The sequence below is a fragment of the Austrofundulus limnaeus genome, unplaced genomic scaffold (assembly GCF_001266775.1).
Source record: "Austrofundulus limnaeus strain Quisiro unplaced genomic scaffold, Austrofundulus_limnaeus-1.0 Scaffold54, whole genome shotgun sequence".
Taxonomy (NCBI): domain Eukaryota; kingdom Metazoa; phylum Chordata; class Actinopteri; order Cyprinodontiformes; family Rivulidae; genus Austrofundulus; species Austrofundulus limnaeus.
This window is the reverse complement of record NW_013952456.1, coordinates 2,185,988-2,201,145: the sequence shown is the minus strand read 5'-3', so window position 1 is coordinate 2,201,145 and position 15,158 is coordinate 2,185,988. Positions and strand designations below refer to the sequence as shown.

Here is a 15,158-nt window from a genome sequence, read left to right as displayed (position 1 = left end):
TGTTGTTTTAATGTCCTGTATTTAAACATGTAGCAGAGACACAACTTTAGCTCTATAACCTATTTTTAAAATGCACCACGTTACAAAAACAATTTAAAAAACGACAAACGTTACTTACCTTAATTGTACGGCTCCATCTCTCCTCACTTCGGTTCGGTTCGTKTTCACAAAATGCCTGACCCCCGCCAAACTTCATGCTTCCAAGACGGATCGAGGTCTTGTTTGAAAAAATGTATTCATCCGCGACTTTGCTCTCAACGTCTTTAATCTGGTCAGGTGGTGTTCCTCTTCTTCATTTRAWAGCTGTAACTGGAATGGAGAACTTTATAAAGTCTAACTAAATCTTATATTTAGTCCCTTATTGGATAAAAGAGCAAATTTCCGGCACTATTTTTAAGCGCGCATTAACATTGCCAGTGGTGATCAGTTTTTATAAGATCCGGTTACAATTTTAAAACTCATATTTTTAAGTTATGTTCACACATTTAAATTTACATTCCACTGAACTGACTCACTTCCTTGAGTTGAAATGCCAACAACTCGTAAAATTAAGTTGAAATTTCATAACTTATTATGTTAATTGGAAGTAACTTATAGAAAAACGTTAAGATAACTAATTGAGGGCATGACTTTTAACAGTGTATGACACTGCTGCAGAGTACCTCTCGATGGTTGTCTGTTCTCACTTGTGTGTTGTTCCACTGCCAGATGGCGATGGCTGTGTCAGTTTGACGCTGTTGTACTCCAAAGGATGAGAACAGCTCTGGTGATGAAATAAATTTCTTGTATTGCCAGACTTGGTAGGGATGACAACCTTGCATAGTTGCAGACCAGATCAGCCTGACTCTTGTCGGACTTAAAAATATCCGAAAACCTGCCAAACTGGTGACGTGAGCTTTCCTCTTTTATCCACAGTTTCTTCTTGAGCTGTTGCACTCATTTTCTTCTTTCGCTCCACGTCGTTCTTTTATTTTTAAGCAGTTATGAGGCATGGTGGTAAAACACGAAACTGCGATGTTGCATGTTACTTGCCAACTTATCAAAGAGTGAGTGAGCTGATGCCACTATCCTTGCTTAGCTTGGCCATGAGAGGTCAAGCAGCCAAAGCCTTTCCTCTGCCTACATCTCCCTGAATGCTGTGCATTTGTGGATTAGAGTTCAATGAAATTGTCAACATTTCATCGAACGTTTCGATATTCATCATGTGTATATTGCGATATTTATCATTGTTTTATCGCTCGGTACCAAAGACTGCTTACACCTTTCATTTGTACCAAAGAAGTTGATTTCAATATTTAAAAAGGAAAAACCAAAGAATGACGGTTCACCAGGATTTATTAGCACAATTCAGAACCAACCTGGACTAACACCAAATATAATTTGGGTAACAGGGTGGCTCATCTCTTTTGTACATTTTTCTGAACACATTTTACACAACGGGAATCATATTCATGAACGGAGGAATAGTTTTGCATATAATTTTTCCCCTCATGCTTTCTGGGTCAGATTGACCAAACAGAAAATATCTTCATGAATTCATTTTTTCTCCGGTCCCTGTGACATGTAAAATTTCAAACTTTACTTCTCGACAAACATGTCCTAGATGGTTTTCTTGCTTTTGGAAAATGGTTTTGGGAGGGAAACATTTGTTACATTAGTTGTTTTTTAGAAGTAATTATTGAGTTTTTAATCATAGAGTTTAATGGGGAATAAAAAGAAAAAAATTTCCCGATTAAAATAAACATTGCTCATCACAATTCTTGGCAGCTCTGCTCATCTACCTTCTCTCAAAACATTAGCAGCATATCATCAGTGTGGCACAGCATTGTTATAATTACAATTTCTCCTCATCTTTTGCTTCCAGCCCTCGAGGGGCTCCATATGTTGTCATGTTGGACACTCCTCACTTCACTCCTCTCATTTCCTCTCCTGTTTCTCTGCTCTTGTGCCAAATGGTTTGATGCAATGAATATTGTCTGCTTCTCACTCATCGACTGTTAGTTTTCTTCTTCTTTTCCTAATTTCCTTCTTTACGGCTTGGTGCAACAGAAGTGATATTTAGATTCATGCAGTACCTGTCAAAAAATCAGTAGTTGACTAATGTTGGTACTAGAACAGAGTGTGTCTGTGGGGGAGGATTTTTTTTTTTATTGCGCTCATATTTATCCAGTAACTACAAAGAGTGGCCTTTACTTTTTGTTTTAAGAAGGTATGATAAATATTTCCATTTTAAGTTTTTAATATTTTTAAGACCACATAAGCTTGTTTAGTACATACTTAGCCTGACCCGCATGAATCAACAAAACTGTTTTGCACTACAAGACCTTGCCCAGCCTGCATTCAGACCCAGGTTCAGTGTGTTTTCATAAGCCCTTATAGATCGGTTATACCCTGATTTTTTTTTTGAACCCTGAAATTTGTGGTTCTAATTGACCTGATCTGCCTAGTCTGATTTGACATCAGCTACTCTTGCCCATTGATTTGTTCTCTGACCAAATGAGATATATTAATGTGAACCATTTCCAACAACTGTTTTTTTTTCAAACAAATTTAACTAAACCGCTGTAGCAAGCTACCAAACAAGCTAACATTAGCAACCATTAGCTTAATGTTCTGTCAACTTGCCCACTTGTCATTAGCGTCATATTACTGGATGGTCCTGTACAGCCTTCAGTACTTTTCCTTCGGATTTGGTGTAGTCTGCTTTTGTTTGTGTCGCAAATGAAACTAAGTTTATACATTTGTAATGTTATGATCCCCGCCCACATCAAGGTGGCTCTCTGCTCAATTTAAATACAGCCAGGGCCAGGGTAGAATAAGGGCAGGTTGATTGTGACCAAGTCTTATAATGCTGACATGCCCAAAGAAAAGCAAGAGCCATTTTCTATTTTTTTTTACATGGAAGGAATGGGACTCAAAACTTGGACCAGAATCAGCGGGTTGATCCTGGGTTTCTTGACTGAGATCTAGATGTATGCAATCTATGGGTCAGCTCTAGAGGCAGGATTGCTTTCCTAAGATGGGTTAAAATGAAGAATTTGTAAACAAAATGAAACAAAACTGGTTAAAGATAAGTCAACGTTTTCTTGTTGTTCTACGACATTTTCATGTCTAAAATAAAAAGAAAATGGTGCTTGAGTGCACTTGTAGCATCGATGCTGAATGGATTCTTAGGACTTCAGATTTCCTTGTCTAATCAGCGATTTCATTAAATTTCCCTTAATTCAAGATGCTTCATTTCTTGAACTTAACTGAACATTAATTGATGCCATGCCAAACCTTGATATACAGTGGTTTGCAAAAGTATTCATACCCCTTGAACTTTTCCATATTTTGTCACATTACAACCACAAACATAAATATATTTCACTGGAATTTAATGTGAAAGACCAACACAAAGTGGTATACAATTGTGAAGTGGAAGCAAAATTTTACATGAATCAAAACATTTTTTACAAATAAAAAACTGAAAAGTGCGATGTGCAAAATTATTCAGCCCCCCTGAGTCAATACTTTGTGGAGCCACCTTTTGCTGCAATTACAGCTGCAAGTCTTTTAGGGTATGTCTCCACCAGCTTTGCACATCTAGTGACTGCAATTCTTGCCCATTCCTCCTTGCAAAACAGCTCAAGCTCAGTCAGATTGGATGGAGAGCGTTTGTGAACAGCAGTTTTGAGATCTTGCCACAAATTCTCAATTGGGTTTAGGTCTGGACTTTGACTGGGCCATTCTAACACATGAATATTCTTTTTTTTAAAACACTCCGTTGTAGCTTTGGCTTTATGTTTAGGGTCGTTGTCCTGCTGGAAGGTGAACCTCCGCCCCAGTCTCAAATCTTTTGCTGACTCCAACAGGTTTTCTTCCAAGATTGCCCTGTATTTGGCTCCATCCACCTTCCCATCAACTTTGACCAACTTCCCGGTCCCTGCTGAAGAGAAGCACCCCCAGAGCATGATGCTGCCACCACCATATTTGACAGTGGGGATGGTGTTTTCAGAGTGATGTGCAGTGTTCTTTCTCCGCCACACATAGCGTTTTGCATTGTGGCCAAAAAGTTCAATTTTGGTCTCGTCTGACCAAAGCACCTTCTTCCACATGTTTGCTGTGTCCTCAACATGGCTTCTGGCAAACTGCAAACGGGACTTCTTATGGTTTTCTTTTAACAATGGCTTTCTCCTTGCCACTCTTCCATAAAGACCACATTTGTGTAGTGCACGACTAATTGTTGTCCTGTGGACAGTTTCCCCCACCTGAGCTGTGGCTCTCTGCATTTCATCCAGAGTCACCATGGGCCTCTTGGCTGCCTCTCTGATCAGTGATCTCCTTGTTCGGCCTGTAAGTTTAGGTGGACGGCCTTGTCTTGGCAGGTTTACTGTGGTGCCATACTCTTTCCATTTCCGGATGATGGATTGAACAGTGCTCCGTGAGATGTTCAAAGCTTGGGAAATCTTTTTATAACCTAAGCCTGCTTTAAACTTCTCCAAAACCATATTCCTAACCTGTCTGGTGTGTTCTTTGGACTTCATGATGCTGTTTGCTCCCCAATATTCTCTTAACCAACATCTGAGGCCGTCACGGAGCAGCTGTATTTGTACTGAGATTAGATTACACACAGGTGGACCCTTTTGAGTCATTAGCAGTCATCAGGCAACTTCTGAATGCAATTGGTTGCACTCGGGGAAAAGGGGGCTGAATACTTTTGCACRTCGCACTTTTCAGTTTTTTATTTGTAAAAAATGTTTTGATTCATGTAAAATTTTGCTTCCACTTCACAATTGTATACCACTTTGTGTTGGTCTTTCACATTAAATTCCAGTGAAATATATTTATGTTTGTGGTTGTAATGTGACAAAATATGGAAAAGTTCAAGGGGTATGAATACTTTTGCAAACCACTGTATGAGGTTCAATTCTAAAGATTTTCCAATCACACACTGAATTGGTAAACATGGAAGGGGGTCAGTTTTTATTGAATGATTCACTTGATGGTATCTGTACAAATTAGAGTGTGAAGCATTGTATCATTGTGAATAAGATTGTTATGATACTACTAACACATTAAAGTCCCTTTTGAAACTCTGGTAGAAAGAAAGCATTATTTGTTAGAGTTCAGTACCTAAAAATGGGGAAAATGTCATCCATTTGATACGAACATGTATCCGATGTACAAACATAACCTGCACATTTTATATGACTTTAATAAGTGTTTTAAACCACATTCTATTTTATTTCAACGAACCACTTTCACTTCAGACATGGAAGGCATTTAAACATTTACATATTCACCATATGGTTTTTTTGAACATTTTATCTCATACAATTTGTTTTTTGCCTCTATACTAAGTAATTTTAATTAACGTTTTTACTGAGTGGTGGAAGTTGTTAGGTCTGGCATCTCCTCACAAATGTGAAAAGAAAATTAGCTCGAACATCTAAGCTCGTTTTCATTTGAGTCTTATCAGTGGGTGTAAATTGAAATGCTTTTATGGGGAGAAAATAAAGGGTATACCTTTTAATGGATCAGAGCAATCAAACGTGTAATACAGTGCTGGATAATGTACCTTTTAATGGCTCGCCCTGTATGTTCTTATTTCATCAAACTGAAGTCTGTTTGAATAGGAGGGGAGGACATTATGACAGTGCCTTTCATTCACCTGGGCACAAGAAAACCAAATTACTGTTTCTTTCAAATAGCATCAGAAATATGTCTGGAGAAGAAAACATACTTTTACAAAGATTTCAACATACCAGTAATAAAGGTACATAGTTTAAAAACCCTTTTTTATATATATTTTCATGATTGGATTAATTTATTGCATATACAGTATCTACATTACAATAAATCTGGATTTTTAAAGCACAGGAAGAGGTGTTTTAATAAAAATGTGCTTTTTTTTATAATCCAGTGTGTTTCTCCGACAACCAGCTAATGTCTGTAATGTCGCCTCTGTCAGGTCTTCAGGAGYGGTGAAGGTATGGGGATCCGTCTGGACAGCGCGTCAGCCTTCCAGGGTGCTGTCATTTCACCTCACTATGACTCACTGCTGGTTAAAGTCATCGCCAGCGGAAAGGACCTGCACACGGCTGCATCCAAAATGAGCCGAGCCCTGGCAGAGTTCAGGGTGCGAGGGGTCAAGGTAGGAAAATCAGCTGCTTGTGCTTAATGTTGTGCCAGCAGCAAGTCTGTGTGGGTGTTTGCAGTGGTTTTTATTTGCATCTAAATTTGTTTTTGGACGCTTGATTCTTGAAGGTTTGGAACRTTTGGACTTCTCGAGTTGATGTTTAAAGGCTTCTTTTAAAGGAACTTGTTTTGAGCGGATTGTTTTGAGACTAGTGGGGTTTTTTTACATCAAAAATATAAAATGATGGCAGACTGTGTAATAGACTGAAACTATTTAAGCAAGTTTAGATCATGTGGTGATTAAACTCCTAAATGCGCATCAATGTGAAAGATTTCAGCACTGAAACCTTAATGGGGTGATGTCTGATTGATGATCTGCTCTGTTGGCAGATTGCAAAGTCAACAGGGTCATTGTCAGGAGTAATTCTAGGATCTGACATTTGGGGGGTGCTTTGCCCCCAATAAGGTCGGCCCTAACCAATTTGGCACCATAGGCAAGACTTTTGTTACTGCTAGGGATGCACCGATTGCARTTTTCTTGCCGTTCACCAATGTTTAAAAAGTCTGACCTACCAATTTCGATTTTGGCCAATTCTGATTCTTAAAACATGTCACAATACACCTTCAGTGTTCCATTTGTTTATTGAAAGACATTGAACTATACCCTTGAAACAATACAAACTTGTTTTAACTGGACTTTAGGTAGTGCTCACAGTAGAGCAAAAGGGGACAGTGGCTGATTTTCAGACTATCACGGAGGTAGATGAGAAGCCAATCTTTTCCACCAATCTTATCCAAGTATCGGCCGATCTCCCAAAATAAAGAAAATCTGTGCCGGCCGATTTATTGGTGCACCCCTAGTTACYGCCCGCTGTGCATTTTTCTAAATCATGCTGCCATATTACAAAAAATGGCCACTGGTCACTGTTAAAGCACTATTGCCACTAAACTGACCAGGCGGTGACTCAAAAGAAGTGTTTGGAACTAAGTAACCAGAGGTATTTTAAAAAGCCACAACCTATTTCAGTGTGCATTTCAGGCCATGGAAATCTTTTTTGTCCACCTCTGCTGACATCCCTTCAGGTCTTTGTTCCCACCTTGGTAGTCTCAACCCTTCTTTGTTTTCATGGAGTACACCTTTGAAATGTAGCTGAGAAAATCTGGACTCATTTTTAAATTCTTGTTGTTCATTGCCATGTTTATTTTACACTTCGGATGGTTTTTGTCAGATCTGATGTCAAAATTCTGCTTTTTGAGACACGACAACTTTAGAACTATTGARTCCCCTTTCACAAATTTTTTAAACTTTAAAGTGACAGGATTTATTCAAGAAAATCAAAAACAATCACGAGTGTCTCCTTTCTACAAGAGTTTTCTTTACGTTTTGTTTTTAAGTTGTTTAATTGGTTGTGTAAAGAAAAAAAATCTGAAGCATAAATGCTTTTTAGTAGCGCTGTGCATTGTAGGGTCTGTTGTTGTTTCGACTCGTGGCACTTGGTGGGCTTTGTAGCTAAGAGATGAAGCAGCGTAGACTAAAAATCCTCAACCATCAATGGCTTCCTTTTTCTTTCTACTGATCAATGAAGCATGGTTAAATTGATCTGAAACTGTCCAGTTTTTGAGTAGGATTGCTGCTGTGGTAAACTTTGCTTATCAGAATGTTAAACCTACAAAACATGTAGATAAAAAGGCAGAACCACAATGCAGCAGAAAATGAAAGGATTAGTTTCTTGTTTGATATGAGACAAGCTCCTGTTCTTCTCTGTGTGGAATAAGGATTGACATTTTAGCTCTGTTTATCATCTTCTGTACAGTCCGTGTCGATGTATGTGCATGTCTATCAGCGTCTCTGTGTTTGCACACACTGTGAATCTCTGTGTGTGTGCTTAGCTGTAAAATGTCACGCAGTCAGCTGCAGAGTCAGAGACGGGGAGGCTGATGGAYGGGGAAGTGACAGGACGTGAGACAGGAGGGTAAAGATGGACAGATAGAGGAGCGTGGAGGGAGTTGCCAAAAGGGCTATCAAGATGTAGAGCGTAAGATAAAATGACAGGGAAGGTAGGTCGGCGCTCGGAGTCCAACACACCCGCGGACATCTTCTAACAATAGTTTGAGTAAATATTAGTGAAGCTACAAAAACAAAGTGTTTTCCTCAGACTTGTTCTCTATCAGTTAAAAATAATCTAATTCTAGAAAAAAAAACCTTTCATGTGAAGTTTAGAATGTTTCTGAATATTGCTGCTTACCTGTCATACTTAGCAGGAGATTCAAACTCCAGAATGCAGATTAGGTTTGGGTGGGATGGTACTGTGGTATACCTCCATACTAAAATATGGTGAGGGTATTTAATAACTATGATGGTACATTAACCGTGTGGAGCCTAGTCATATGGCCTATTTAAATCGTTCAAGCAGGAAAGATTCACCTTCTCTGTGATTCTGATTAAAATTCTTCCAAAAGTAGAGACTTTAAACTTCACACCAGTTTTTAAATTGTGTTGATATGCCAAATAAAACTGTCTTATTTGATGTGGATTGTAGCAGCAGTCAGAAGTAAATACAGTAGTCTCATGGAAAGGTAATTTGATAAACATAAACCCACTGACACCCAACGTTTGACAAGCGCAAAAAAATCTACAGGAAGAAGACGCGAAAGTTAAATGAAGTTCGGCGGCGATGGGGAGACAGCGAGAGCAACGCACAACAAACACCCACCCCCCAAAACAGACACGCACACAAAAAAATCCTGCCTTTTTTTTTTACCTGCTGTGGACCCCCCATTTGCAAAGCCACAAGCAGAGCTGCAAAATATGTAAAGAAACAAACTTTAGAATGTTTTCTTTTTATTATACTAGAAAAAATGTATTAACGTGTTTTAAACGCTTATATATTGACACGAAACCAACTTTTCAACAAACTGTTGACAAAAGAACAATATAACTCAAGCTTCTCTTCAGTTAAATAGCATATAAATATATTTAAAATTATATTTTAAATGATTGGAAAACAGATTTGATTGTATKATGATGTAAAACATTAGATATTAAAGTTTAATTTTCTAATCTTCCCTCCAGCTATTTGAGGCTCCCATGGGCCTCCACTTTGAAAAACAGCCCTTTACACCCGTGTTATCTAAAGATATGTCTAAATAAAATATCAATAACACTCAACCCTAATTCAGATCCAACATGAGGAGTTAAAAACACAAAAACTTTATTAAAAACAAAATAAAACACATTTATGGCAGTCAGAAATCGTTCAACCTCTCTGTGCCCCTAGAGCAAAGTTTATCTCATTAGTACATATAGTTTTCATTTTTCTAACTCCCTGTAATTATRTTTTTACGTGTTTAAAAATCCTTTCTCTTGGCTTTAGTTTGGTAATTTTGGTCCAGAGCACTGGCCTTCTCCACAGCTCTTATTTGTTTACCTTAATTTGATTTATGAGTCAAAACAGTGACATTAATTCCACCGTCCAAGCTCATAGGACAAGTTAGTTTACATCCTAATTAAACCCACACATTCTTCAACGTCGGAGTAGAAATTAATCAGTTTTCCACTTGTTAGTGACTCACAGCTCGTCTTGTTTCTCAGGTTTTATCCAAGTCAAATATATTTTAAAAAGTGTTAAAGTTGGAACTTGTTCCACTAGAACAAAAAAGGTTTCAAATAACTTGAATGAAGTTTCAAATCACTAAAAATCTTTGCCTGAAAGGTTTGGCTGACTTGTGCTTTTTTCTAAATTACTTTAAAATCAGTTTGAAAGCAGAGCTCGAAGCAAGTCAGCGAAATGAGAGAAAATGGCTCATAAACTTAAATTGTCAGGTAATTTGAATAACATTTTTTTAGGTTTCTGAATGCTGTTTACAGCATTTTACACAAAGGCAAAAAGAGAAATTGAAGACCTGACTGGAGGTGTAAAACCTCTAAAAGCTGGGTAATTCACCTTTTTAAACAACCTGCTTCATGCCTTTTCTCCTGCGTGGGTCAACTTCAGTTCATGTCATTTGAATTCACACCATGATTGTACTTAACAGCATCTAGTTTATCCCAGCAAAATAAAAAATATATATAATTATGATTTTGGTGAAGGAACAACCACTGCTTGTGCTGCATTTGGACGCCAGCAGCACATTCCACTTCCACACCTTTAATAGCTGATAGAATATTTACAGCCCAGAAGAAAATAAATCTGAAAGTGTAGGCGGCTTGTATGAATGAAAAGTAAAAAAGCAACTAAAGACGTGAACCAAGAGTGGGCGGCAGCCAATTTTGCAGCACGAGTAGAAACAAAAGATAAACACGGTGGACGTGTAGAGGAGGGAAAAACGTTGCTGTTGGTAATCTTCTCTGGTGTGTTGCCTTGAAACTCGAGCTGACCGTGCCTCCGGCCCTTCTGTGAGGCCCGCGGTCATCTTTTATGACTCACAAAGAGATTGGAGTAAATTGACAAGCTGACGGTTTTATACTCCGACACCCATGAGACCATAAATACAGCACTGTAATCTGCATGTAAAGGAGAGATGGAGCCATTTTTAGGAATGCAAATAAAAACAGGAAGCTTCTTTCTGTAGTTCAGCTGTTCCTTTGAGTTAATGGATTAGGGAGAACTTCATTATTCTTATGGGTATTGCTTTTTAAAAGAAGCATATCCATTAACTTTAGTCCATCTGTCTTTCTGTTGCGATCTCAATAAGTGATGAAACAGACATGTTGTCCATTAGTTGATGTGTTTTAGTTAAAAAAAAAAACTGAATCACAGTAACAACGCCCTCTTTCATAGCATTCCGAGACCATTTTTTTAAATTTAATTTTAGGACTCTTGCAATCTTTCTTTAAGTTTAGTAAAGATCATTTTAAGTTTTTAATTTAAACTTCTGTTTTTTTAAATTACTTGTAATTCTTGTCTGCAGTTTGGCCATGGATTTAAATAAAAGCTCATGGTCTGCACTCTTCTGCATCAAACACTTGGGCACAGAAATAATTCCAGTTTGTTTTTGTGTTTGACTGTTGGGTTTTCAAAAGCATTAAATTTAAGAACATTTATAAGATTTTATTTTTTATTAATGCCCATATTTATTGGCTTGAGTTAAAGAATCATCCAAAGCCAAACATATGTGTAAGTTACAGTTCTGGGCTTGAAACAAACTCTTTTGTGTTTGGGTTTTATTGAACCAGATGAGAAAGTTTGGAGATTTATTTGTTCATTTTAAAACCACCTACAACGTTTAACTTTTTGTTATAATTTGCCAATTTTGGTAAAGCAACACCTGAGAATATTTTTTTTTTACTTCTGTGGTCCGGTGAATGCAGCATGAATTGATAAGTATGTTAAAATTAAATGGTGAAAGCGTTTGTTTTTATCTACTCAGAATGGAAGAAATCACACTTGAAACCTTGAATTAATTATTAAACGGGATTCCTTCCAAAATAAGAACCCCAAAATGGGAGGACTCTCTTGGGTGAAGTTTCCTTTTTAGGGTTACTTAAAAGTAAAAAATAATTACATTACTATGAAACATTTGCAAATTTCAACAATTACATACAGGTAAACATTAAAAAAATGTTTAATGATAATAAAATGTCTACGATCTTTGCAGCAGATTTGCATGTTGGTGGATTTCTAACCCACAGCCATGATTAGTCAGCKGCATTGACGTGCATACAAATGGAGACACATCTGCACATAGGAGTGAGGTTTAAAGAATGTAGGGTTTTAATTAAAAGTGGGTACACATACTGATTAATTGCGACTGTTCTAATAATTGCTAAAACACACACACACTCTCAGGAAGTGTTAAGGCTATAATCATCTCTTAAACACCAAAATTAACACTCCGCCTGCAAGACAAATAACATTCTCACACTTATTCGTTAGGTAAAACCAATAAACTGGCGTATAGGTTGCTTTCACACCATGTCACAACATGGTACGGCGAGAGCGAAAAAGGCAGGAAGTGAAGTAGCAGAGGATGTTTTTAGTTTACAGCTGCTCCAATCGTTCTAACCAAGAAATAGAAGTTTATTGATTACCAAAGATTGTCATGAAAAAGGTGAGAAATGTTAAAAATTCACAGAACGGCGTAAAAAGTTTATTTTAAACCTACGTCTGCGGTTGTGAGGAGCAGAGTCTAAAAGGTATGTCAGCTTGCTAACTTTTTTTTTTTTTGCGTGTGTGGGGGGGAGGGCTGTTTATAAAGCGTTAGCTTGTTGTAAAATGCTCATTTATTTAGTAGTGATTATTAAGTGACTGATAGTCTTTGATGGACCTCATCTGGACTTTTTAGGGTAGTGTTTCCGTCCGTCCGTCCATTTTCTTCCGCTTACCCAGAGTTGGGTTGTGGGGCAGCAGCCTAAGCAGAGAGACCCAGACTTCCCTCTTCTCAGCGACTTCCCAAGTGGCTGGGGGAATCCCAAGGCGTTACCAGGCCAGCCGAGAAACAGGCCCTCCAGCGTGTCTGTCCTCTGGGCCTCCTCCCAGTGGGACATGCCCAGAACACTTCACCAGGGAGGCGTCCAGGAGGCATCCTAACCAGATGCCCGAGCCACCTCARSTGGCTCCTCTCGATGTGGAGGAGCAGCGGCTCTACTCGGAGTCCCTCCTGGATGACTGAGCTTCTCACCCTCTCTCTAAGGGAGAATCCAGACACCCTGTGGAGGAAACTCATTTTGGCCGCTTGTATCCGCGATCTTGTTCTTTCGGTCACTACCCAAAGTTTGTGACCATAGATGAGGGAAGGAACTTAGACTGACTAGATCGGTACAGCACCCCTGCATCACTGCAGATGCAGCACCAATCCACCTATCCATCTCCTGCTCCAGTAGTAGTGTAGTAGTAGTAATGTTTCCCAACATGTTAATCAATTATCCATTGAAATCAGCTGTGTTGAAGCAGAGGAACATCTAAAACCTGTAGGACAGTGTGCCTTGAGGACCAGTGTTTAAAAACACCGTGGGTAACCTAGCATTCTGTGTCATTAGGCATTGTATGTTTAACATTACAGCTGCTACTGATAGCTTCAAAACATATAAAACCATACAAGAGCAAACATTCACTTTGTCGCAGAGTAATTAATGTCGCAGAGTAATTAATGATGATCGTGGAGTCGTTTGGTACTGAGGTTGTGGACCCGCCAGCTGACACAAAGGTTAAATGCCTCCAGACTTTGTTGTCATTAACTGTTTGGTGTAGTGAGACATCTGAAGGACCAGTTTGTGTTTTCGATGGTCTCGATTGTCGGCAAATCTTTAGTTTCTCTTAAACGCATTCATGTTCATGAGACATGAGCCACGTCCGACATATTAAATAACTGCTGGTATCTTTGTCTTGAAACTGGATCTACATTCTGAAATCCAGCTGTGGGAATAAACTGATCATTTTATTGGACATCAGAGCCAAAACTAATTGCAATCAATTAACCTTACCTAAATTTTAAAACTTCTCATTTGGTTTAGCCCCAAAGCGTACCAAACTTTGTCCCTGTTTGACTCTAAATAGCAACATATTTTGTATAAAATGTACACAATTTTATATTGTAGACTTGCACCTTTTAGTGTTTTTCCAGTTTTCATGAAGTTTTGTTACTTGCTGTCTATTCTTTGAGCACAATTTATTTTTCAGGTTTGAAGCACAAAATAACAACCCCCACCAAACTGCACCAGCATTTTCAGTAAACGTTTTCTGCTACAAAAATGACTGCAAAAAGAACTGGTCAAAGACAGTTTGAGTCTGGAAAAGTGTAGATTTTTAAAATGGGGAAAAACGTGTTGGATCTTTGTATAAAACAGCTAATCAGTAGTTTTTTTTTTTAATTGTTCATGTACCTTTTATCAAATGCCAAAATAAAAATAACCTCCCCTTACAGAGAAAGCTCTGTTTTATTTTTTAAGGCAGTTAGACTCATTGTTGTGTTTTAGACCTGACAAAAGTGAAATCAGGGTGAGGTCCCCTTATTTATGTGGTCAACCAAAGTAGCATGTAATACTCCTGTTGGTTGTAAAACCAGCCCTGCTTTTAACAGCCCTCCAGTTGAGACATTTACTAAAGACCTTGTTTGAGGTCCTACAGAGCCAGAAGGCTGGTGGGTCTGACATGTTTACACCTGTCTTGGACAAACCCTTTCAGAATGACATTTCATCACAAAGTCTACATTTGTAGTGAATCGATACGGAGGGGGGGGGGTGGATAAAGAGAATTAAAACTGTCTAAAGCCTTGGTAGTGAGCCAAACAGGCAATATTTTTCAGAGATAACAGTCTGAAAATGTTACACAAACTGTTTTGGGATTGTGGGTCTTTTAAAGTTTCAACTTCACCACAATGCTACAAAAACATGTTTGCAGGAGAAAAACTAAAGGCATATAGAAATGCTCATCAAAACTAAACCAGTTCTCCTTTTACAGCAATATTTGTATTTAAAGGTTATTTTATGTATTTTTGTACAATATAGGAAGAATATTACATCACCAGACTTTTAATTTTTTCGTTTGGATTTCTGGAGGTTATTTAAAAACTACATCTTGATGCCTCATGACCCTCAGTTGGGTCACTATCCCAACTTTGGGAACCATTGGGGATTCCCAATGTGGGGGGCACAGAGTATGGTGGGCCACATAACCTTGTCTGCTCAGAGGTTGTGAAAAAAACTCTGTATAACTCAGTTTTTCCTTTTTTTTTATTATATTGAGGTTTGTAATTTTACCAAGGACTTTTAGAAATCATTACTTTTACTTTTATTTCATTACATTTAAAACCTAAAAATGATACTTTTACTACTTTAAAATTTAACTAGTTACTGGCTACAAAAATAAATGTCTGAACTCATCTTAAAGAGTTTGTGTACTGTAAAAAAACAAGTGTTGAATTTACACTAAGTCAGCTGGCTCCACTAAACCTAGTGGAGTAAATATGAACCAATATACTTATTTTCTTTGAAAATATTCAAAAAATTATATTAAAAATTAACTCAACTTGGTTTAGTTGTTCCAGTTTGGCTAAATAAATTAACCAATTTATTTCTTAGTGTGTAAAAGTATTTTTAC

The 15,158-nt window shown here is 38.0% G+C and overlaps 1 protein-coding gene across 1 annotated transcript in view; it reads left to right on the top strand.

Annotated features, from left to right (window-relative positions):
• The window catches only part of LOC106517946 (pyruvate carboxylase, mitochondrial), a 382,167-nt gene that overhangs the window by 176,306 nt on the left and 190,703 nt on the right, over nt 1–15,158 (top strand). The window contains exon 12 of the mRNA XM_014008998.1: nt 5,954–6,136. Coding sequence (XP_013864452.1) covers nt 5,954–6,136 — 183 coding nt within the window. The remainder of the gene's footprint in view (nt 1–5,953; nt 6,137–15,158) is intronic.